Below are 24,130 nucleotides of genomic sequence, written 5' to 3'. Positions count from 1 at the left end.
AGCCACTTATGCCTACCTATGAATTTGTGGACAATGGTAGGAAAACAGAGGAAACCTATGCGAATCGAGGGAGAAGATACAAAACTACATGCACGGTAACCCAAAGCTCAGGCTCGAACCAGGAACCCTGGAGCTGTGAGTAGCTCAAAAGAATCAAATCAATGATTCACTGAATGTACTGTGATAGGTACATCTGCAACTAGCTTTTGAGGGGTACACATAATGAAATCCATCATATTAAATGATATAATTTCCTTTACTGTATATAGTTTTATATATATTTATATGTTTTTTTCTTGAGTGTTCAAAATGTGTCCCATTTTTTTGCAGTGTTTGACTTAATTGAAATATTAAATAGCATATTTATAGCAAATTATTGTAGTTCTAAGTTTATGTATTATTATATTTATTTACATTTCTATTTGTATTGGTCTGACAGATTTTTGCTTATTTGTTCATTCTGTTTCTGTCTCTTCTATTTTATATTTTATTCTCTATTCAAGCGTTTTGATCAATAATGATATGGGATTTTTTATTTTATTATTTTTCAAACCAGCATTTTATTGATAGAAAACATCAATCTGTGTGCTCACTCACTCAGTTGTATGTGCGCACACACACACACACACACACACACACACACACACACACACACACACACACACACACACACACCCAGAGCGTAGCTTCTTTCCCCCACTTGTATGTTCATTCCACTGGAATGGACATAGACATCTCTGTGCTGTTTACATCCACGCTCTGGATCTACTGCTCAACTATTCAGTTTGCCCAATTACAGTCAGGACACAGACAATTATGAGCAGCACTCTGGGACCGTTTACTAAAGGAGCTTCCTGGGAGGAACTCATTCAGGCAAGCATCCAGTCATTCGGTATGTGATCCATTTCCTTCTGCTGACTTGTGTTGATGTTCCTGCAGCGTTCTACAAAGAAATGATCTATTCGTTTCAGCCAGTAATGTACTGCATGAGCTTGTTTGGATGTCTGTATGAATGGAGGAATATTAAACACTTTGAAAGAAATAAACGTAGAGTAAATTGTGTCGGGTTTCCTTGTAGCTCTAATTGGTGCCTTGTGTGAAAATGTTCAGAAGATTTGCAAGTAAATAGCTATTGTGTGGTGTTGTTGGACTTTGTTGGTTATATATTTTTCTAGTGTATAATGATCATACAATAGTCAGTTTTCTTTGTATAATTTTTTTTAACATCTTATTTTAAATGTAAACATTATGCCTTGCTTATAAGCATGTTTGCCTTGCACCTCTGGGGTTGGGGGTTTGATTCCTGCCTCAGCATCCAATTTTAGGCTGATCGGCATTTCCAAATGGTCTGTAGCGTGTGTGAATGTGTGTTTAGCAAAATGTCCACACAGAGTCACTGCAATAAATCAGATAAAACATTTGGCTTAATTAACTTGCATTTGAGAAGCTGATGCTAGTGTTGTAGTACGAGTTCAAATGTAATTCTGGCAGGTCTTGGTGCTCAATTCTCACATCAGAAAGCTTCCTGTGGTTTAGCAGCCTTTTGAAGGGTGAAAGAATCCAACACAACTGACACAATTACCTGGAAGCCACTGCATTTTTCAGAAAGGTCAATGCTCCGAATGAGGCCTCTCAGATAATGGTCAGTCTTTGAAGCTCTGCGAGGGCTGAATCAATAGCATGACATCATGCGCCCTACATCACACCCACTCGTCACAAGACAAGTGCAAAGAGAAGGAAATAAAACACACATAGAGTGTGTAATACAGAATGGTGCACTGACGATGTGTGACATGTCAGTGTGAGCAAAAATTCAACAAGTGAGTGACAAGTAAATGAATTAATTGGCTTAAATATCTGCTGATGTTTCCCTCCCCCGCATGACTTGATTAATGTGTCATCCATCCATCCATTTTATATACTGCTTATCCTACACAAGTCACGGGGATCCTGGAGCCCATGCAAACTCCATACACACACACAGGATGGACGTGGGATTCCAACCCCTGACCCCTAATGACATGTTTTTGCTCATCCGAATGTGGTCAAAATTGGTACGTAAGATTATGCTCAGATATGAAGCTTGCAGGACAACGATTCATTAACATGGGAACATATTAGACTCAGTGGGTTGCACTTGTGTCTTGTGCATATGTCTTCTTGAAATTTTTTCTTCTACAGATGACGATGGTAATGTTTGCCACAGCAACCATCTTCTGAACATCACCCTCACCATGCACAGATTACTACTGTCCTCCAAAGATCTGCTGGACAAGCTGATTATCCTATATCCTTTCAATTCAGACAATCAAAAAGTCTTATTTGTTGTTGTTGTTGTTCAATAAATTCAATTCAGTTCAATTTTATTTCTATAGTGCTTTTAATAATGGACATGGTCACACAGCAGCTTTACAGAAATAAAATATAGATATAAACATATACAGATATAAAATTTACATAAAATTGATCTCTAATGAGTAAGGCCGAGGCAGTGGTGGCAAGGAAAAACTCCCTGAGGCAACAAGAGGAAGAAACGTTGAAAGGAACCCAACTTCATCTGGGTGACACTGGACAGTGTGATCATAAATCATTTCTCTTCTATAACTGTATACTATAGAGTCAAACAGTGCATTACAAGGAACTTGAGTATGCGCATCATTAGAGTATATCGTATCAAACTGAAGTTATTAAATGTTCAATGATGGAGACTTAAGTATAAACTGTTTATAGCAATTGCGGTCTTCAGACTATTAAAGGAAGAACATCCACAGTCATCTAAAGGGTATCTGTGTATAACATGTACTGTAATCTCATGGTGAACTTTAGGCTATACATGCAGGGCTATCTTCAGCAGTATAGCGAATGATTTTCAGGTGACGGATCCTCCTAGCAGAAGTGGGGCATCAGGATTGATCAGGAAGAGTCAGATCACTATCTCAGGGGTGTGTGTGTGAGAGAGAGAGAGAGACAGAGAGAGAGAGAGACAGAGAGAGAGAGAGAGAGAGACAGAGAGAGAGAGAGACAGAGAGAGAGAGAGAGAGAGAGAGAGAGAGAGAGAGAGAGAATTAGGTAATATTAGGTTATTCTTGTGGGGGGTTCTTGGTTCATATTAGGCTTTACATTAAACAAAAATGGGGAAGAACACACACTCTCAGTGCTGATCATCACTATGTTATACAACTTTAAGTGTAATATACTGTACATTTATTCATTTACCTGTTTACTCTCATACTAAATGTACTCATATGAGGAATTAATGTAATGTATACCAGTAATGAATACATACAGTGCCCTCCATTAATATTGGCACCCTTGGTAAATATGAGCAAAGAAGGCTGTGAAAAAATTGTCTTTATTGTTTAACCTTTTGATCTTTTGTTTGAAAAATTCACAAAAATACCCGGATATCAAACAATTGCAAATAAAATGCGGTTTATCAATATAAATAAATAAATAAAAAATTTGTTAAATATATGTGTGCCAAAATTATGGGCACCCTTATAGTCAATACTTTGTGCTACCTCCCTTTGCCAAGATAACAGCTCTGAGTGTTCTCCTATAATGCCTGATGAGGTTGGAGAATACATGGCAGGGGATCTGAGACCATTCCTCTATACAGAATCTCTCCAGATCCTTCAAATGTTGAGGTCCATGCTGGTGGACTCTCCTCTTCAGGTCATCCCACAGGTTTTCTATGGGTTTCAGGTCAGTGGACTGGGATGGCCATGGCAGGACCTTCATTTTGTGGTCAGTAAACCATTTTTGTGTTGATTTTGATGTATGTTTTGGATCATTATCCTGCTGGAAGATCCAGCCACAGCCCATTTTAAGCTTTCTGGCAGAGGCAGTCAGGTTTTCATTTAATATCTGTCCATGATGCCATGTATCCTAACAAAATGTCCAGGTCCTTGGAGCATCCTCTTTACAGTGTGTTGAGACAATATAGACACGTACAATTCTAGGTTGAGTCATAATATTTCCAGTTGACTGGAACTTCTTAATTATTGCCCTGATGATCGAAATGGGCATTTTCAATGCTTGTACTATTTTCTTATAGCCATTTCTCATTTTTTGAAGCTGAACAACCTTTTGCTGCACATCACAGCTATATTCCTTGGTCTTACCCATTGTTATGAATGGCTAAGGGAATTTGGCTTATGTGTTACCTCATATTTATACCCCTGTGAAACATTCAACCATTGCCATGGTTGAACAATTTCCTGTTCCTAGTCACCCAGGTGAACTAATTTTTTTTTTTTTAATATTAATGGGAATATACTTCAGATATATTTTTCTGATATGAATTCATAGAGGTGCCAATAATTGTTGCACACATATATTTAACAAAAGGGTTATATATATATATATATATATATATATATATATATATATATATATATATATATATATATATATATATATATATATAAACCTGTGTTGTGTTTGCAATTGTTTGATATCCATGAGAGCAGAGTGTTTTTGTGAATTATTTTAACAAAAGATCAAAAGGTTAAACAATAAAGACAAATTTTCACAGCCTTCTTCACTCATATTTACCAAGGGTGCCAATATTAGTGGAGGTCCCTGTAAACTGTAAACATTTAGAATAGCCAGGTTGTTGCTTTAGCATTGTATGTTATTTAAAACAAAAACACTTCAGTTCTTCTTTAACTACAGAGAGTATTTCAAATTTAAAAAACGTTCTTCAGTGTCAACTTACTGTGTCCCTTGTTTTCCATTTTCTTGATTACATTCCTTAAATTGTATTCTTTACCTTTAAAAATACACTGGAGGATGAAAAGTCTGCAGCGTGCCTGAAAATATGCTATTTCATTCGGTAGGTTCTCCTCTTGTCAACAACAGAAGTATTGTTAATCTGTCCTTATCTTGAACAAACCACTTGCACTGACTATTAGCTTTTTCAATATAAAGGACCGTAATAGGCATCTTGATATTTGTCTACAAAACATAATCTTTCATAACTGAATACTGGTATATGTCAAGTAGCAGCACACTGAGAATGCAGGTTTGCTCTATATTAGCAAATATTAGCAAGCTAACATTACTGTTTGCCCTGTTAGTGAAATATGACCTAGTGATAAAATCATAAACACAGAAGATGAACAGTAATATGTTTTGTCTACAGTGGTCCTCTATATCTCAGCACTGTCCGCTTGATCTTTTATTAATGAAATAATCTTAGACTTTAAAACATTGTATACGTGTGACATCGTTTGATATTAATAACTAAATTTTAATCACGCACGATTATTGTGCAGTGTTGTAGACCATACACACTGCCCATGCCCACTCACATGCCATTTTTAAAAATTATTACTTCTTTCTTTTGCAATAATTAAACATATTAAAGACTAGCTCTATTCATTTTGAGGGCATGCAAGATATTCCAAAAATAGGACCTTTAATCTGGCAGTTTAAATTAGGTTAAGGTCTCATGACTGAACAGGCCATTTTATTACAGACAGGGTGGGTTGCACCAATAAGGATTAAGCTTAAATCTAGATTAAACCAAGGTTTATCTAATAATTCTTTTGCACCAAACTTTAAACCTTGTCTAAAAATAAGCAGGTTTACATTTAAAACATCACGTTAATCCTGGATTTAATTTCAGAATAAATCTGGATTAACTATAATCTTGTTGCTCCATCACTTTAAACTGAGATTTTTAATTTTTTTATTCAAATTTTTTCATTTTCTCAGCTTGTATCGGTTATGCGAATGAGCAGTTAATAACGGCACTTTGAATTTTTTTTACATTCAAACTTGAAATCCCTTTGTAGTCGCTCAAGTGGAAATGAAAGAGCTACATTGCTGCTGTTTAGTTACACTGGAGAATTCATATAGTTCCACGTTTTTGAAATCCACATGCACTGCCGCAATGTTGTGAATGGCGAATCCATCATGGTGGAGAAAGTTAATCAGAAATGGAGGTTTTAATCGCAGATTAGATTTCTAATCCCCGATTTGTTAATCTGTGTTTAAAATTAAGTGGTTCAACACAACTTGATTTAAATAAAGCCCAGATCAACAAATCCTAGATTCACTCTAAACTGTGCTTCATTTAATCCTTATTGGTGCAAAGCACCCATACTGCAGCACTGTGTAATTCTTATCCTAATAACATCTCACACAGCTTTGTGGTATGTTTAAGGTTGCTGAATGTCTAATTTAACTAAAATCTGTTTTTTTTCTGCTGCATGTAAACTTATAAAGACTAATTTAAGTCTTGATTGGGTGCACATCTCTAGAGTATGCATTTGGGACCATCCATAGGAGCAGAAAGTCAGTCACAAGCTCAGATGTTCTGCTCTATCCATAGATCCATCTTCTATACCACTTATCCTTCTCAGGGTCACAGGGAAACCTGGAGCCTATCCCAGGGGGCATCGGGCACAAGGCGGGGTACACCCTGGAGCCAATCCATCGCAGGGCACACAATCACATACACACTCACACACCCATTCATACACTTTGGAACCCATACACACATACACACTCACACACCCATATGGACACTTTGGAAACGCCAATCCACCTACCATGCATGTCTTTGGACTTGGGGGAGGAAACCGGAGTACCCGGAGGAAATCCACGCAGCACGGGGAGAACATGTAAACTCTGCACACACAGGGCCCCACTGTGAATCAAACCCCCGACCCTGGAGGTGTGAGGCGAACGTACTAACCACTAAGCCACTGTGCGCCCATCGTTCTGCTCTAAGCAGCTTTAAACAGCTCACTTACTTAATTTAAACCTTTTTCCCCCCCCCTTGACAAAACAGCATTTGACAAGCTGAAACTCTTTAGGATGTTAATGCCGTGTTAGATCTGACAGTGATCGCATCTGAAATGTGAAGGAGTAAAGCTGATCAAAAGAAAACAGACCTCACTGTGCATATTTTCTCTATAGGTATTGGATAAGTGAGTTCTGGACCATGTTCCAGTTGCACAGCTCTCTGGCAGAAACGGTGGAGCAATTTAAGGAGCTTATGAGGGAACATGGACAGGAGAATCTCTGCCCTTTACTGCAAACCAAGTGGATGTCAGTGTTGTAATAATATCAATTCTTGCTTTCATATAATTTACTGTTGAAACAAAATTCACACGATACTTTAAATAATAATAAATAAATAAAACTCCATCTTTCTCTGAATATTGATTTTATTGCAAAGAAATACTAAATGAATGCTTGTATCTGATCTGATTTAGGGGTGACCGAGTGTGGTCTCAGAAAGCCAGTCAGAAAATCAAGGTAAGAAGCAGCAGGAAGAGGAAAGTGTCATTGCTCTTCGATCATTTGGAGCCAGTGGAGTTAGCAGAACATCTCACCTACTTGGAGTTCAAATCTTTCTGCAGGATATCTGTGAGTACTTTTTGCACAAAGGTAAAATGGTCAAATGCGCTCTTTATCTCGCAGTACGAATCTACCTGACTACATCAATGTCTATTCATTTGTGAAAACCATAATAAAAGGATGGGGGGGGGGGGATTGGGTATTCAATTATACCTATTTATTCAGAAACAAATATTAAGAAATGGTATACGTTTCAAGTATAATAAAATTTCAAGGTTCCTTGATTTTTTTTTCTTAAAAAGAAATTCACACCAAGAGCGTTAACTATAAAAGATAACTATAACGATAGCTATATTAGTGTTCACACCAACACACGATATCATTCTGTTTATTCACTGCAGTTATGCTGTCTGCTGCTTTAAATCCTCGAGCTCTTTAAAGAAGGATGGATTCTGATTGGCTGTCAATGTTTTTTGGAGAAAATCGTTCTGAAAGTGATTCCACCGATATCGTTTCTCTGTGCCGTTATAGTTATAGTCGTGGTGTGGAATCTGCTATTCTTTTATATTTAGAACGATTTTTAGAACTGTATCGTTATAGATATCGTCCTTGGTGTGAATGGGCCTTTATTCATTTACTCAAGATGACCACTAATAAACACACCAATGATTAGTATTAGTAAGTTCATACACATGTAAGGCTTGTCATTTATTTCAGTTTGCAGATTACCAGAAATATATCCGAAATGAGTGTTTGTCAGAGAACCCCACGATGGAGCGTTCCATTGCACTGTGCAATGGTATCTCCCAGTGGGTACAGCTCATGGTGCTCAGTCGACCAACCTCTCAGCTCCGAGCCGAGGTTTTCACCAAGTTCATCTATGTAGCGCAGGTAACATGCTCCGCATTTCAGGATGTTCTTCCACCTCCAACTTTTAATGAATCGGATTCATTAACCATTATTGATTAAGTTGGAGTCAAGAGGAAATATTCAAGCAAATCCTGTAGATGTGTCATAGATTACTAATGATTGTAATGGTAGCAGTGCTTGAAGTGGAAAAAATAAGTGCTGGTAATCCCATTTTTGTCATGTTAGTGCATGTGGTACTGGTACGGAAAAAAGAACAACTTTTTGGTATTTACAAGAGCAAAACACAGATGTGCTGCAACTGTGTATCAGCAAGTACCGGCCCACTTTAAGCACAGGACTGTACTCATTTCACTGTTGTTTTGTGTTGTTATGCTGTAATTAGTATAATTGTACTGTCATCTGTCATTTGAGAAATGCTCAAATGTACGAAAGGAATGGGGAATTTCCTGTGTTCGTGATGATACTGCATGTGGAAAGAGATGATTATCACCTGCAGTATGCTGGAAAGAGGCGGTGATTACCAGCTACTGAGACCTCAAAATACTCTGAACACTAAGACTCAGACTCACACCAAAGCCATGTGTTCTTGAGAAATTAATAAGATCTAGACTCCAAACTCTGCCAGTAATCTAAAACACGTAATGAGTATCTTTATCAGATGTCGGGAAAACCCACAATGGAATGTCCCGTTGTGCTAAGCAACGGTATCTCCCATATATTGAACATCCAAAATGTCATGTGTTGCTTTTGATTTCCATGTAGCAAGAAAAATCACAAACAGGCACATCCATACACACTTATTAATATTTGTTTTGATAATCTTTTGTGTTCCACTGCTGCAGAACCTCCAGCAGATGCAGAACTTTAACTCTCTTATGGCTGTGGTGGGAGGCCTCTGTCACACATCTATTTCCCGACTGAAAGACACGTGTACACACGTGCCAAATGAAACCACCAAGGTATGATATCCACCTGGACATTCTGAAATTTCATGGACATGTGGAAAAAATTTGAAATCATAGTATGGTCATATTTCACTGATAGGTTTCACTTAGAACTTGAACTTCAATTGCTAACAAAGCTAACGATTAACTCAGGTACTGAAGTACTTGTGAGAAAACGGATCTAAAAGTGTCATAATATCATAATATAAAACTATTCTTTCCTTTTAAGCCTCAACTCTATGTGTCTACATGTGTTTGTGTTGGTCCTACATTACCTAGGAGTACCTGACCTGGAATTTAATTCGTTACATTTTATTTTAATCATAGAAATTGTCACAAGTAAGCTTTACAGAAATTGATATGTAGATTTAGATCCCTAATGAGCAAACCAGAAGCAGCAGTGGCAAGGAAAAACTCCCTGAGATAGCATGAGAATATATAATGTTAATGTATAAAGCCTGTATTGTGTTGAAAGGATGTTCTGTAAGAGCATCAGTCTTTATGATTACAGCAGCAGTTCTTAGAAGATACAGTTTACAGTATTCAGGTGAGATTAGCTACTGAAAGAAGGGTGAGACTTGAGAATAAACTCTTTTGGGGAAGAAGAAATCTGTAGCGTATCCATGCAGGACTATCCGCAATAGCAGAGACTGCAGAAGCACCAGAAGTAGAGCATCAGGATGAATCAGACAGGTCCAGAGAGTGAGTTGCTCAAGGCTCTTTTTCTCCACAGGTTCTGAATGAAATGACTGATCTGCTCTCATCATCTCGAAACTACGAGAATTACAGACAAGCATACAGCAGATCTACAGGCTTCAAGATTCCTATCTTGGGCGTCCATCTGAAAGACTTGATTGCTGTGAACGAGGCCATGACTGACTACATGGACAACGGCAAGATCAATGTGCAGAAACTTCAGGCCCTCTACAACCACATAAATGAACTCATCCAACTGCAGCAGAATCCACCACTCCTGGATGCAAACAAAGACTTAGTGCACTTACTGACAGTCAGTACTAGCTTTATCTTCTATACACGACGTGCTTAGGAACGTACACTGATCAGTCGTCTAGCCAGTACAATCTGGCCCTTGTCAAAATCGCTCAGATGCTTACGCTGGCCTATTTTTTCTGCTTCTAACACATCAACATCGAGAACTGACTGTTCACTTGCTGCCTAATACTGTGTATCCCATCCCTTGACAGGTGCCATTGCATGTTATGGCTGATCGGTGTATGTCTCATTAACCCATTCCACCTCTTTATAGCAATACACATGTTAAAAAACAAAAACAAAAAAAACAACAACAACAAACAAACAAACAAAAATTTGAAAATACCTAATATATTGTATGTTCATTTTAATTAGCAATATAAAGAATATTGATGAAAACATGAGACACAAATACGAACTGGAATAAAATATGAAATTAGATTTACATTACATTTATGCACTTAGCAGACGCTTTTATCCAAAGCGACTTACAAATGAGAAAGATACAAGCAAAGCGATATATCAAGCAGAGAACAATACAATAAGTGCTACCATACGAGATCCATTACTTGAATTCCAGAAGAAGCAAAGTGCAGAGTAGAGGTGTAAGTGCAATTTGTTTTTTTTGTTTTTTTAATGAGTTGGTTAAGTGTTCATTGAAGAGGTGGGTCTTTAGCTGTTTTTTGAAGATGGTGAGAGATTCTGCAGTCCGGATTGAGATTGGAAGTGCATTCCACCACTGAGGAACAGTTAGTGTGAAGGTTCTGGAAAGGGACCTTGCGCCACGCTGAGTTGGAACTGCTAAACGTCGGTCGCTAATCGATCGCAGATTGCGAGAGGGAACGTAGGCCTTCAGGAGAGAGTTGAGGTAGGAGGGTGCTGTTCCTGACAAGGTCTTGTAGGTGAGCATCAAGGCCTTGAACTTGATGCGGGCAGCTACAGGAAGCCAGTGGAGGGAGATGAAGAGGGGTGTGACATGGGTTCTCTTGGACTGGTTGAAGACGAGGCACGCCGCAGCATTCTGAATCATCTGAAGGGGTTTGATGGAGCTGGCTGGGAGGCCTGAAAGCAGTGAGTTGCAGTAGTCCAGTTTAGAGATAACAAGAGCCTGGACTAGAATCTGTGTAGCCTGTTTGTTGATGTAGGGTCGGATTTTCTTGATGTTGTAAAGGATGAACCTACAGGACCTTGCAGTTGCTGAGATATGGTCTGCAAAGGTCAAGCCATTATCAAGAATCACCCCAAGGTTCCTGGCTGTCCTGGTTGGCATGAGTGTGAGTGAGCCGAGCTGTACAGTGAGGTTGTGGTTGATTGAGGGACAGGCTGGGATGACGAGAAGCTCAGATTTTGCCAGGTTAAGTTTAAGATGGTATTCCTTCATCCAGACCGAGATGTCCGAAAGGCAAGCAGAGATGCGTGCAGAGAGGGATGGATCGTCAGGCTGGAAGGACAAATGGAGCTGGGTGTCATCAGCATAGCAATGATATGAGAAGTCATGAGACTCAATCACCTCCCCTAGAGATGTGGTGTAGATAGAAAATAGGAGTGGACCCAGAACTTTTACGGCATTTGGCAGAAAGCCCCTTATCCAGAGCGACTTACATTTTTCTCATTTATACAACTGATCATTTGAAGGTTAAGGGCCTCGCTCAAGGGCCCAGCAATGGCAGTTTGGCAGTGCTGGGATTTTGAACTCATGACCTTCCAAGCAGTAGTCCAACATCTTAACCACTGAGCTACCACTGGCCCACTAAAATCAACTTTTTGTTTCATATTCAGAAAGTCCAGTTATTTTAAGTTTTCTTTCCCCCATTTACTTTCAGGTTGAAACCAGAACTCCAATCTGTATATTTTTTTTCTTTTTTTTGTAATAAGAGAAACAACGGCAAGCACATATACATATACGTATGTATGTGTACAATGTCTCACAAAAGTGAGTACACCTCTCACATTTTTGTAAATATTTGATTATATCTTTTCATGTAACAACACTGAAGAAATGACACTTTGCTACAATGTAAAGTAGTGAGTGTACAGCTTGTGTAACAGTGTAAATTTGCTGTCCCCTCAAAATAACTCGACACGCAGCCATTAATGTCTAAACCGCTGGCAACAAAAGTGAGTACACCCCTAAGTGAAAATGTCCAAATTGGGCCCTATTAGCCATTTTCCCTCCCCGGTGTCATGTGACTTGTTAGTGTTACAAGGTCTCAGGTGTGAATGGGGAGCAGGTGTGTTAAATTTGGTGTCATCGCTCTCACACTCCCTCATACTGGACACAGGAAGTTCAACATGGCACCTCATGGCAGAGAACTCTCTGAGGATCTGAAAAAAAGAATTGTTGCTCTACATAAAGATGGCCTAGGCTATAAGAAGATTGTCGAGACCCTGACACTGATCTGCAGCACGGTGGCCAAGACCATACAGCGGTTTAACAGGTTCCACTCAGAACAGGCCTCGCCAAGCATGGTGGTGGGAGTGTCATGGTCTGGGGCTGCATGAGTGCTGCCGGCACTGGGGAGCTAGAGTTCATTGAGGGAACCATGAATCCTAACATGTACTGTGACATACTGAAGCAGAGCATGATCCCCTCCCTTCGGAGACTGGGCCACATGGCAGTATTCCAACATGATAACGACCCCAAACACACCTCCAAGACAACCACTGCCTTGCTAAAGAAACTGAGGGTGAAGGTGATGGACTGGCCAAGCATGTCTCCAGACCTAAATCCTATTGCGCATCTGTGGGGCATCCTCAAACGGAAGGTGGAAGAGCACAAGGTCTCTAACATCCACCAGCGCCGTGATGTCGTCATGGAGGAGTGGAAGAGGACTCCAGCGGCAACCTGTGAAGCTCTGGTGAACTCCATGCCCAAGAGGGTTAAGGCAGTGCTGGAAAATAATGGTGGCCACACAAAATATTGACACTTTGGGCCCAATTTGGACATTTTCACTTAGGGGTGTACTCACTTTTGTTGCTAGCGGTTTAGACATTAATGGCTGTGTGTTGAGTTATTTTGAGGGGACAGCAAATTTACACTGTTATACAAGCTGTACACTCACTACTTTACATTGTAGCAAAGTGTCATTTCTTCAGTGTTGTCACATGAAAAGATATAATCAAATATTTACAAAAATGTGAGGGGTACTCACTTTTGTGAGATATTGTGTGTATACACAAACACAGACAATATACAAGAAACATAATAGTTCACATGCTCTTAGCTTACAACCTAAATGTATAATTTATTTATTTATTTATTTTCCCCCAGAGTTTACAGGTAAATGCACTCAGTAATCTCATAAAATACACTATACTGTATACAAGCTCAAAAGTATTACATGCTCTTCGGTGGCATTAGAAAATGGTGCATCATATAATTTTTTTAAAAAAAAATCTCATATACAGTAGCTCTCTGTAGAATTAAACAAAACCATTTTTGCTTTAAGCAATTGTACAAACTGATTTCTGAAGTATTATTTTTTTTCCTCTGACCTCTGTCTTGTTATTGGAGGCAGTGAGATGTGCGGGTGTTTTACATGGTTACAGACAAGGAAGGTGAAAACCTTAAGAATTGAATTCAGCGTGCAGTGTTTCTCTTGAAGGATGACTAAGTAATGTTTTGCTGGTTCTCCCACACAGCTGTCTCTTGACCTATACTACACCGAGGATGAAATCTACGAGCTGTCCTACGCGAGAGAGCCGAGGAACCACAGAGCACCTGTGAGTGCAGCTGCAAACTTTGTGTGTTTCGGATTTGTAATAAATGAAAGTGTTAGAGGTTTTAATGTTGGACGTTATTAAGACCGCTCACTCTGCGGATAACCATGGGGAAGATTCTGTGCCAGAGCAAAATCCAATCACACCAATGATAAACGTTGAAATATGATGCAAATGGTGACAACACCTAACGTCCTAATGTAAGCTGTAAACAAATGGTGATGTACGTAACTCCTAAGTCTTACTGGAAGCTGTATGTATTTGTTTTAACACTTCATTTTTAGTTGTAATTGTGAAAAGCTTGGTTTAGATTTCAACAATCAATGCAGTGGCAATGAAGAAACAGTGAGTCAATAAGACAGTCTTTATATGGATGAAAGCTCCTCCTGGAAAACGATACTGTTTTAACAACAATGCCACCTAATACTTCTTCAGACAGTGGTTGCATTTCAGTGTGCCCCGAAGAAAGTGAAACGCAGTGCAATAGGGAATTACATTCACATTTACAAGACTCAAGACAAGTCAGCTATCCCATCCATTTTCCATACCCTACACAGGGTCACGGGGAGTATGGAGCCTATCCCAGGAGACTCAGGGTACAAGGCAGAGGGACACCCTGGCCGGGGTCCCAACCCATCACACGCACATTCACACACCCTTTCACACACTATGGACAATTTAGATTGTAGGCCAGTCAGCCTACAGCACATCTTTAGACTGGGGGAGGAAACACAAGTCAGCAATTAATTCTTTAAAAAAAAAAAAGAAAAAAACAAGCAGTCCCCTGCTGAAGAGGTCATGTAACGCAAGAGTGATGAAAGCGTTTGCTTTTCAGTGTGATACAGTTTCTGCATGTCATTAATGAAAAGCAACTCTTTTTGTGTATTGTATTTTCCACTGGTGTGGTTGCAGTTTACTCTGGCATGGAATCTTCTCCATAGGTCAAAGTAGGAACCAAAAAACTAATCATCACAAATCAGTTTAGGGTATTTTATATCTATTTTTTTTTTTGTTGTTCTCCATCAGCCAGCAACTCCTTACAGACCCCCTGTGGTGGTGGACTGGGCTTCAGGCGTTGCTCCCAAGCCAGATCCCAAAACCATCAGCAAACATGTTCAGAGAATGGTCGATGTGAGTGTTGCATGAGCCATAAACGCAATTTCTTTGATTGTTCCCTGCCTTTGAAAAGAGTGCATTAGGTTTTTCAAGAAAATGTCTACATACTTAGGCTATTTTTTTCAACCATCTTATAAGATTGTTTCTATTCATATACAACCCCTGGCAAAAATGATGGAATCACCACACTTACAGGATGTTCACCCAGATTTTTGTTTTACTTCGTAGCAAATAAACAAATCACAGATATGACAAAACAATTTTTGTTTAATAGCTGAACATTCAGGTTTCCTGAAACATACTTCAAACTAATGAAATTACATTGTTTTAATTAATGTTTTTTTTTCCCAGATAAAATAGGTAAAAAATATATGGAATCATCAACAAAAAAATTACACTTAGTACATTGTTGTTCCTCCTCTGGCTTTGACGTATGGCCTGGCCTGAATTCTTTGAGGCATGGACTAATGAAAAACAATATTCTCCATCTCCTGGTTCCAACTTTCTCGAATAGCGCTTTCCAGGATGGAGCGTTGTCACGGACCAATTTTAAAAAATTTCCACCATAAATTTTCAATCGGATTTGAGATCTGGACTGTTTGCTGGCTGTGTCATTGAGATGATCTGCCTTTCCTTAAGAAAAGCTTTAACACTCTGCTCTGGGGTAAGATGCATTATCCTCCTGAAAAATGACTTCATCATCAAAAAACCTATTTTCTATTCATGGAATGAGAAAAGTGTCCAAAATTTCACTGTGCACCTGTGCCTTGACTCTTGAGGTCTCCCCTGGTCCTTTTATGCAACTCCATATCATAAATGAGTGGGGAAATATGATTGTTTACTTCAGGCAGTCATCTTTATATGTTTTATTAAAATGGCACCAGACAAACGTTCCAGCATCATCTCCTTGGCCAATGCAGATTCGTGATTCATCACTGAATATCACTTCTATCCAATCATCCACGCTCCATGATCGCTTCTCTTTAGCCCACTGTAACCTTGTTTTCTTCTGTTTAGGAGTCAGTGCTGGTTTTCATTTGCTTTTCTATACGTAACTCCCATTTCCTTCAGCCGATTTCTTACAGTCCTGTCACAAACGCTGACTCCTGTTTCCGCTCATTTGTTTTTCATTTTTGTTGTTGTGCATTTTCTATTTTCAAGGCATATTGCTTTGAGTTTTCTATCCTGATGCGGTGACATCTTCCTTGGTCTATCCGTATGTTTTCCTTTTATAACCTTCCCATTTTATTTATTCTTGCACCAAATTTTAGACACAGCTGACTGGGAATAACCAACATCTTTTAGCATACTCCGTTCTGGATTTCCTTCTTGAAGGAGTTTAATGATCCTTTCCATTGTTTCAATTGATAACTCTCTTGTTAGGGCAATGTTTCCTTTTAAAAAATCCAAGGTTAAGGTCTGTAAGCACTCTCTTTTAACTGCAGACTCATCTGCATTTTTAGGCTTGTGCTGGTAATTGTTTTAGAAATGCAAATTACAATGTGATTCCATTGATCTGAAAAAATGCGCCATTAATTGAAATAATTTCATTTGTCTGAGGTATATTTAACAAAGCCAGAATGTTCAGTTATTAAACAAAAATTGTTGTGTGTCATAGCCGTGATTTGTTTATTTGCTACGAAGTAAAAAATCCGGGTGAACATCCTCTAAGTGTGGTGATTCCATCATTTTTGCCAGAGGTTGACTACCGTAGATTATAAAGTTTTATTCGTTTATTATAGTAACAAAATGTCTATATGAATACATGGAATCATACATGTTCTTCTGGTCCTTGCGTCTGTTTTCCGGCAGTCTGTATTTATGAATTATGATCATGACGAAAGGGGCTTCATCTCCCACGACGACTTTGAGAAAATTGCTGCGAGCTTCCCTTTCTCATTCTGTGTTACAGACAAGGACAAGTGAGTATCGAGAATGAAAACAGATTGCAGCAAGAATTAGACCTTGTTTGTGTATGCACAATACAATTTTAATAGGATCTGACAGGATCTGTTAATACTATATGGCCAAAGGTATTATCCCAATTATGAGTCACTTAATGTTCATTGTTCCTTGCTTCTATCATGCATGGTGCATCTCAGTACCAAAGGAAATACTTCCAACAGTGAGTTCACCTTTACTTTCACATTAGTTACTCAGCTTTTACTGTCCTTGCTGCTCAATACAGAGACGGACTCATCAGCAGAGACGAGATCACAGCTTATTTCATGCGGGCCAGTGTCATCTGTTCCAAACTCGGCCTAGGCTTTTCTCACAACTTCCAAGAAACCACATACATGAGGCCTACCTTCTGTGACAACTGCTCAGGATTTGTAAGTCATACTAACATACAGAAAAGATCATACTGCTATGAAGCAAGCAGCTCTGCTGAGTCAGACTGAAATTCTTTTCTTTTTTTTTTATTGCGTTGCAGTTGTGGGGCGTCATTAAACAAGGCTACAGATGCAGAGGTGAACAGTCATTCCTTTACTATTTTATGATGGTGGACAGTCAATATATTATTATATTTTAAACAGCTAAGCATAACCTTTGTGGTTACCTGACCATCACACCCATATGTGGTTCTTCCCCGAATTGTTGTGACAAAGTTGGAAGCACACAACTGACTTTGTATGCTTTAGCATTGCAGTTTCCTTCACTGGATCTCATGAGCCCAAAAATGTTCCAGTATGACACTTCCCCTGTGCACAAAGTGAGCTCCATGAAGACATGGTTTGCCAAGGTTGCAATGAAAGAATTTGAATGGCCTGCACAGAGCTCTCACCTCAATCCCACTGAACATGTTTGTGTTGGACTGCACCCCAGGCCTCCTCACCCAACATCAGTGCCCGTCCTCTTGTTGGGGAATGAGCACAAATCACCACAGCCACACTCCAAAATCTAGTGGAAAGCATTCCCAGAAGAGTGGATGTTATTATAATAGTAAATATTGGGACTAAATCTTGATTGATATTCAAAAAGCACATATGGGTGTGATGGTCATGTGTCCACTAACGTTTGGCCATATAAGTTGGGAAGTCTATACTGCTTATCTTGTGATTCTGTAGACTGTGGAATGAACTGCCATAAATCCTGCAAGGATCAGGTAGCATTCGAGTGTAAAAAGAATGCCAAACCAAGCAGCAGTGCAGACGGGAGTCCACCTTCTAATACGCCAGATACCTCAACACGTGGGCCTGATGGTGAGATAACAGAACGTGTAAAGCAATAAAACTTTTAAAAATAATGAGTAAAAATATAAGAATCAGCAACATATGCTATGGTTTAAATCAGAGCGTCTCAACCTTTTGTAACTAAAGCCCCCGCTATCACGTGGCACCCCCCCCAAATATTGGGCGAGACCAGGTATAATGATTATCTACCTACCTAGCTAACTAACTAACTTATAATGTGTATTTGTTAGATAGATAGATTTTTTTTTGTGTGTTTTTGTATTTTTTTTAAGTTACTTTTCATAACTTTTATGATTTTTTAAAATAACTTTTATGACTTTTATAAAACTATATAAAGGACAGGTATGGATCATGAATGATCAAAAATGTTTCTGAACACTGTAACTACTTTGAACAAGAGAACTAGGTTGTAATAACATGGACTATTTTACATGTAAAACATGTTGCATTACATTCGTCTTGCGTTCTAAAAACATTCACATATGAATGATTTAAATTGGCACGAAGCGCGCGTCTCATTATCCATGACATTGTTAAATCTCCGGCTCTCAGCCCCTCACTGAACAGAGCAGACGCAGAGAGAGGTGTGAATGCAGCGGGAAGGCAAGACCTCTCGCTTGCAGGACAGTACTAGATACATTTGGAAAGTTGCTAATGTTTGTCCAAAAAGTCACTAGATTTGTCTTTAGGCGCTGTTTTTTTTCCCCTCAAAAAATTCGCTAAATGGGTCTGAAAAGGTGCTAAATTGGCAACACTGGTCTGCACGGATGGCTAGATAAAAGGCAGACTAAACTCCGCCTCTCCCCAGCAAAAAGAAAATACAGAGAGAGAGAGGGAACACGGGGTTTTTCATTTAAGCACATTTTATTTGAAAAGCAATAAAATATACACGACTATGCAAATGATGCCCTGTCTGTATTTTTTTTCTTGAAAACAGTTTGCGCCCCCTGGTTGAGAACCACTGATTTAAATGATTGATGATGGTCAGTTTTGGATTGAACCAGGCTATAAAAACTGTTCAACAATTTTGAGGAAGTGGTTTTTCGTTTTGGATGCCCCAACTGAATTTAATACTGTTAACTCTTTTTTTATACTCTGAATTTAATACTCTTAACTTTTTTCTTTTTTTTTTTGCAGGGTCCGATGAAACTCGGTTTGTATATCCACCTGATGCTCTAACAGACAACTCTGAGTGCCACAAACAGTTCAGTCCGAGCACAGCACCAAGAACAATAATGGTGCACAGAAGTACTCAGACAGAGGGAACTCCATCATCCAGCCATTTGCAGTCATCTTTGCTGTGTCCTAGCGGTCCCCTCACACCATGCCCGAGCCCTGTTCCTCAGCGCAAACGAGTCTGTGCCAACAAGACTCACAACACACTTAACCCTGCTGACGAGAACAAGCCCAGCTACGAAGCTCTAGAGAAGGTTATTGATGTTTCAGCAGGATTTTTAAAAAATACTTCTTCCGGTTCTGTTTACTACTTAGCAAGGAATTTATTTTAAAATACACAAAATACATACCATCATCTCAGTTATGGTGAAGGGTCCTAGGTTCAATCCTGAGCTGTGACTGTGTTGAGTTCCCCTGCATGTTCTCCCAGTGTCCGTGTGGGATAAATGGTCTGCACTTATTTAGCGCTTTTATCCAAAAGCACTTTACACTGGTTCTCATTCACCCATTCACTCACACACCAATGGTAGCAGAGCTGTCATGCAAGGCGCTAACTTGCCCTCAGGAGCAACTTGGGGTCCAGTGTCTTGCACAAACTACACTTCGGCATGTGGAGTCATGTGGGCCGGGAATCGAACAGCCAACCCTACGATTAGTGGACAACCCGCTCTACCGCCGCCCCACCCTGGATTCCTCCAGGTTTCCCCAGTTTCCTCCCAAAAATACGTCAGTATGGTGGACTGACAAATCTAAATTGCCTCCAGGTGTTAATGAATGAGTGACTGTGTGTGCATGGCGTCCTGCGATGTACTGGTGTCCCGTCCAATGTGTACTCCCACCTCATGCCCAGCGTTCCCAAGATTGTCTCCGGATCCACCATGACCCTGACAGGATAAAGTGGTTACTGAAAGTGAATATGCGAGTGAGTGATTACTAATATTAGTAACACACAAGACCATTTGGAATGCTTAGGGATCCTCTCGGTGGCAGGTGTGAGAGTATGAAAGGTGACGGAATGTGTGATGCTTGGTTTCATATTTACAAATGCCAGTTCATTCATTCGTTCATTCTCAGTGTATGCTTTATTCTGGTCAGTGTTGAAGTGGATCCAAAGCCTATACCAGGAACACTGGGTGTGAGGCAGGAAAACATCCTGGATGGGACACCAATTTATTGCAGAGCACCCCACACACGTTCACAGACTGGCTTGTTTTTGGGACATAAACAGTAACCCAAGCTCAGGATCAAACCATGGACCTGGAGGCAGCAAAGATAACAGTCATTTTGAAAGAGCATAAGGGTCTGCATGATTTTCCTTTTCTAATTTAGCCACTGTAATCTTGTAGTGCAAGTGGTTCTGTGATATTGATATATATATATATATATATATATATATATATATATATATATATATATATATATATATATATATATATATATATATATATATATATATATATATATATATATGTATATATATACACATATACACATACATACATACATACATACACGCGCACACACACACACACACACACACACACACACTGATCAGTCATAACATTGAAATCACATGCCTAATATTGTGCAAGTCCCCTTTGTGCTACAAAAACAGCTTTGACCCATTGAGGCATGGACTCCACAAGACCTCTGAAGGTGTGCTGTGGTCTCTGGCAACAAGACGTTAGCAGCAGATCCTTTAAATCCTGTAAGTTGTGAGGTGGGGCATCCGTGGATCAGACTTGTTGTGTAGCACATTCCACAGATTAATCAGATTGAGAGCAGCAACCTTAGTTTTCCCCAGGAGGTCTCCCATCCAGGTACTGGCCAGGCTCAGTCAGTCCTGTTCAATTTCATTGGAAACCAGGTGAGAGCTGCAGGGTGATATGGCTCTGGGCAATGCAACACCTTGAATTCTTTGTCATGATCCCTAAACCATTCCTGACAATTTTTGCAGTGTGCAACGTTTAGTTAGGTGGTACTGTCTGCAACAATGTTTAGGTAGGTGGTATGTGTCAAAGTAACATCCACATGAATGCCAGGACCCAAGGTTTCCCAGCAGAACATTGCCCAGAGCATCAAACTGCCCATGCAAGCTTCCCTTCTTCCCATAGTGCATCTTGATGCCATCTCTTCCCCAGGAAAGTGACACACACACCTGGCAATCCACATGATGTTAAAGAAAACATCATTCATCAGACCAGGCTACCTTCTTCCATTGATCCATAGTCCATTTCTGATGCTCACATGCCAACTGTAGGCAAGGGTCAACATGGGCACTCTGACTCTACGGCTGTACAGCCCCATACACAGCAAGCTGAGAGAAATGTGTCAGAAGACACCGTGCACATCATAGCCTACATGAACTTTTTCAGTAGTTTGTGCTCGTGTACCTCTTCTGTGGGATTGGACCAGAGGGGCTAGCTTTTGCTCAACACGCATATCAGTGAGACTTGGGTGCCCATGACCCTGTTGGCGGGTCACCATTTGTCATGGGCGCACGGTGGTTTAGTGGTTAGCATGTTCGCCTCACACCTCCAGTGTTGGGGGTTCGATTCCCACCGTGTGTGCGGAGTTTGCATGTTCTCCCCGTGCTGCGGGGGGGGTTTCCTCCCCCAGTCCAAAGACATGCATGGTAGGCGGATTGGCATGTCCAAAGTGGCCGTAGTGTATGAATGGGTGTGTGAATGTGTGTGGAAGGAGCCTCCCCGGCACACCCTGGGCAACGTTCAGTATAATGCTGCTGAGCGAATAATCCTTCCACCACGATGGCTCCACTATGAATTGGAACCTCGAAAAGAATAAGACCACCATTTGTCCTTCCCTGGACCACTTTTGGTACACACTAACCACTGCATACCAGGAGCACCCCTCAAGACCCACTTTTCCTGCTTCCAGTCGTGAACTAACTGTTGACTTGCTGCCTAATATGTGCCATTGTAACAAGTAACAATGTTATTCATGTCACCCGTCAGTGGTTTTAATGTCATGACTGATCAGTGTATACATTTTTACAGTGTGAAACCGTGTGGAATAATTTTGTGTTTGTGTGTGTGTTTAGGAAAATCAGTCCCTACAGACAAGCAATGAGAGGCTCAAGAGAAAGCTAAAAGAAGCCGAACGTGAGGTGGAGATCCTAAAAACACTCTTGAAACGGAATGCACTCCGTCCAGTGGACGAAGATTCCTCTTCATCTTCTTGATCTTGTAAACCTTTTGCTTGTTAAAACCCAAAATGCAGGACAGCGCTGGCCTCATGGACTAGTGATCCACTTTACCCTAATATATTCATGACGTTCATAATTCACTTGAACTCAGGGTCACGAATTCTCTGAACACATTCTGTTTTAAAGCAGATTCCTCTGTACATCTACATCTATACATTCTATACCACTACTATACTTATCTATTATTAATAATGATTTGTTAGGTGTGTGATATCTGGGGCATTTCATTAGTTTTTTTTTTTTTTTTAAAGTGCATTTTTATTTAAACAGCTCTGCTGTTTCAGACTGTATACCAGTACACAGGAGCTACTGCATCTTCACTTCCTCGCCGTATAATGACACTGATATCTGTGAAAAGAAGGCATTGCTGTGCTCAGTTTTCTTTTAATTAGCTGATATAGAACAGAAGGACAGCTGGCAGGTTAGTAACACACCTTAGTATGTGTAATACATACAATGCCAAGTTCAGTCTCACCTACTTACAGATAAATTGTTTCATAGTTAATACCAAATTTAATTAACTGTGATGTTTCTGGTACTAGCAGTCTTAACAAGATGGAATAGTGAAAACCATTCAAATGACATTTCACTTGAAAAACAGACTCAGTAGCTAAGAGACAAAAACATACTGTCTTGCATAATTATTATTAGTCATTCCTCTGACTCAATAAGCCTTGTATTGTGTTTAATTTATTAGTCATTTTGTAGACCCTTTATGAACATCAGCGTTATTGACAGTTTGTTGGCAGATAGCTGGCTCAGGAGTCTAAATCATGTCGCACTGCATTATGGGATCTTTCTGCTAGTTTGGAAGGGTTAGTTCCAAACAAATAATATGATTAGTGATCATTAGAGTAACGATTAAGAAAAAAAAATTCTTGGCTATAAAACAATGCAATTTCTATATAAACATAGCAAAGTAGTCTCCAATTGGTCCATTTTTTTTTAAAGATGGCAATGTTTAAAATACATACAGTCCCCTCCAAACCTATTGGAATGGCAAGGCCAATTCATTTGTTTGTGCTATACATCAAAGACATTTGGGTTTGAGATCGAAATATAGATATGAAGATGAGAGTTTTCAGCTTTTATTTCCTGGTGTTCACATCTAGATGTGTTAAACAACATAAAACATATAAGCTTTTGTATCATATCACCCAATTTTTGGGTGAGCAACAGTATAGGAAAAGGTAAGTCTCGAAGTAAAATAAAGTTAATAACACTTTCACCTGTGAAGGCTGCATTTGTTGTTAAAAAGGATAAGCCAACATGAAGATCAGAGAGCCGTCTATGGGAGAAAAGCAAGCCATTTGGAATTTGAGGAAAAAGGGAAAAATCAATCGGAGGCATTGCACAAACACTGGTATAGCCAATACAACTTGGAAAGTCCTGAAAAAGAAAGAAACCATTGGTGAGTAACAAACACCGAATGGGTCAGCCAAGGAAAACTACAGCAGCTGATGACAGAAACTTCTGTTTAACACAGCTAGCTGTAAAAAACAGAAATAAAAGCTGAAATCCTAAACTCTCGTCTCATATCCTTTTTTTGATCTCAAACCCAATTTTTTTGTGTATAG

The 24,130-nt window shown here is 39.6% G+C and overlaps 1 protein-coding gene across 1 annotated transcript; it reads left to right on the top strand.

Annotated features, from left to right (window-relative positions):
- Positions 1-715: 715 nt before the first annotated feature.
- Positions 716-23,309, top strand: LOC108269613 (RAS guanyl-releasing protein 1). The gene is made up of 16 exons (XM_053682670.1): positions 716-892; positions 2,182-2,287; positions 4,775-4,837; positions 6,931-7,062; positions 7,230-7,383; positions 8,032-8,205; positions 9,027-9,143; positions 9,862-10,137; positions 13,764-13,844; positions 14,868-14,972; positions 16,770-16,879; positions 17,146-17,290; positions 17,392-17,428; positions 18,026-18,160; positions 19,289-19,581; positions 22,389-23,309. Exons 1-16 carry the CDS (start codon positions 817-819, stop codon positions 22,527-22,529), a joined length of 2,145 nt encoding a protein of 714 aa, XP_053538645.1. The 5' UTR covers positions 716-816; the 3' UTR covers positions 22,530-23,309.
- The last annotated feature ends 821 nt before the right edge of the window (positions 23,310-24,130 follow it).

This window comes from Ictalurus punctatus, chromosome 9 (genome assembly GCF_001660625.3).
Source record: "Ictalurus punctatus breed USDA103 chromosome 9, Coco_2.0, whole genome shotgun sequence".
Taxonomy (NCBI): domain Eukaryota; kingdom Metazoa; phylum Chordata; class Actinopteri; order Siluriformes; family Ictaluridae; genus Ictalurus; species Ictalurus punctatus.
The sequence above is the reverse complement of the archived record's forward strand: the minus strand, read 5'-3'. Positions and strand labels throughout refer to the sequence as shown.

Bases quoted from the DNA above. Each gene is read 5' to 3' on its own strand.
- LOC108269613 (XM_053682670.1), top strand. From the start codon at position 817: ATGAGCAGCACTCTGGGACCGTTTACTAAAGGAGCTTCCTGGGAGGAA. The intron at 17,429-18,025 runs GTGAACAGTCAT...GTGATTCTGTAG, and splicing joins ACAAGGCTACAGATGCAGAG to ACTGTGGAATGAACTGCCAT. The intron at 19,582-22,388 runs GTTATTGATGTT...GTGTGTGTTTAG, and splicing joins GCTACGAAGCTCTAGAGAAG to GAAAATCAGTCCCTACAGAC.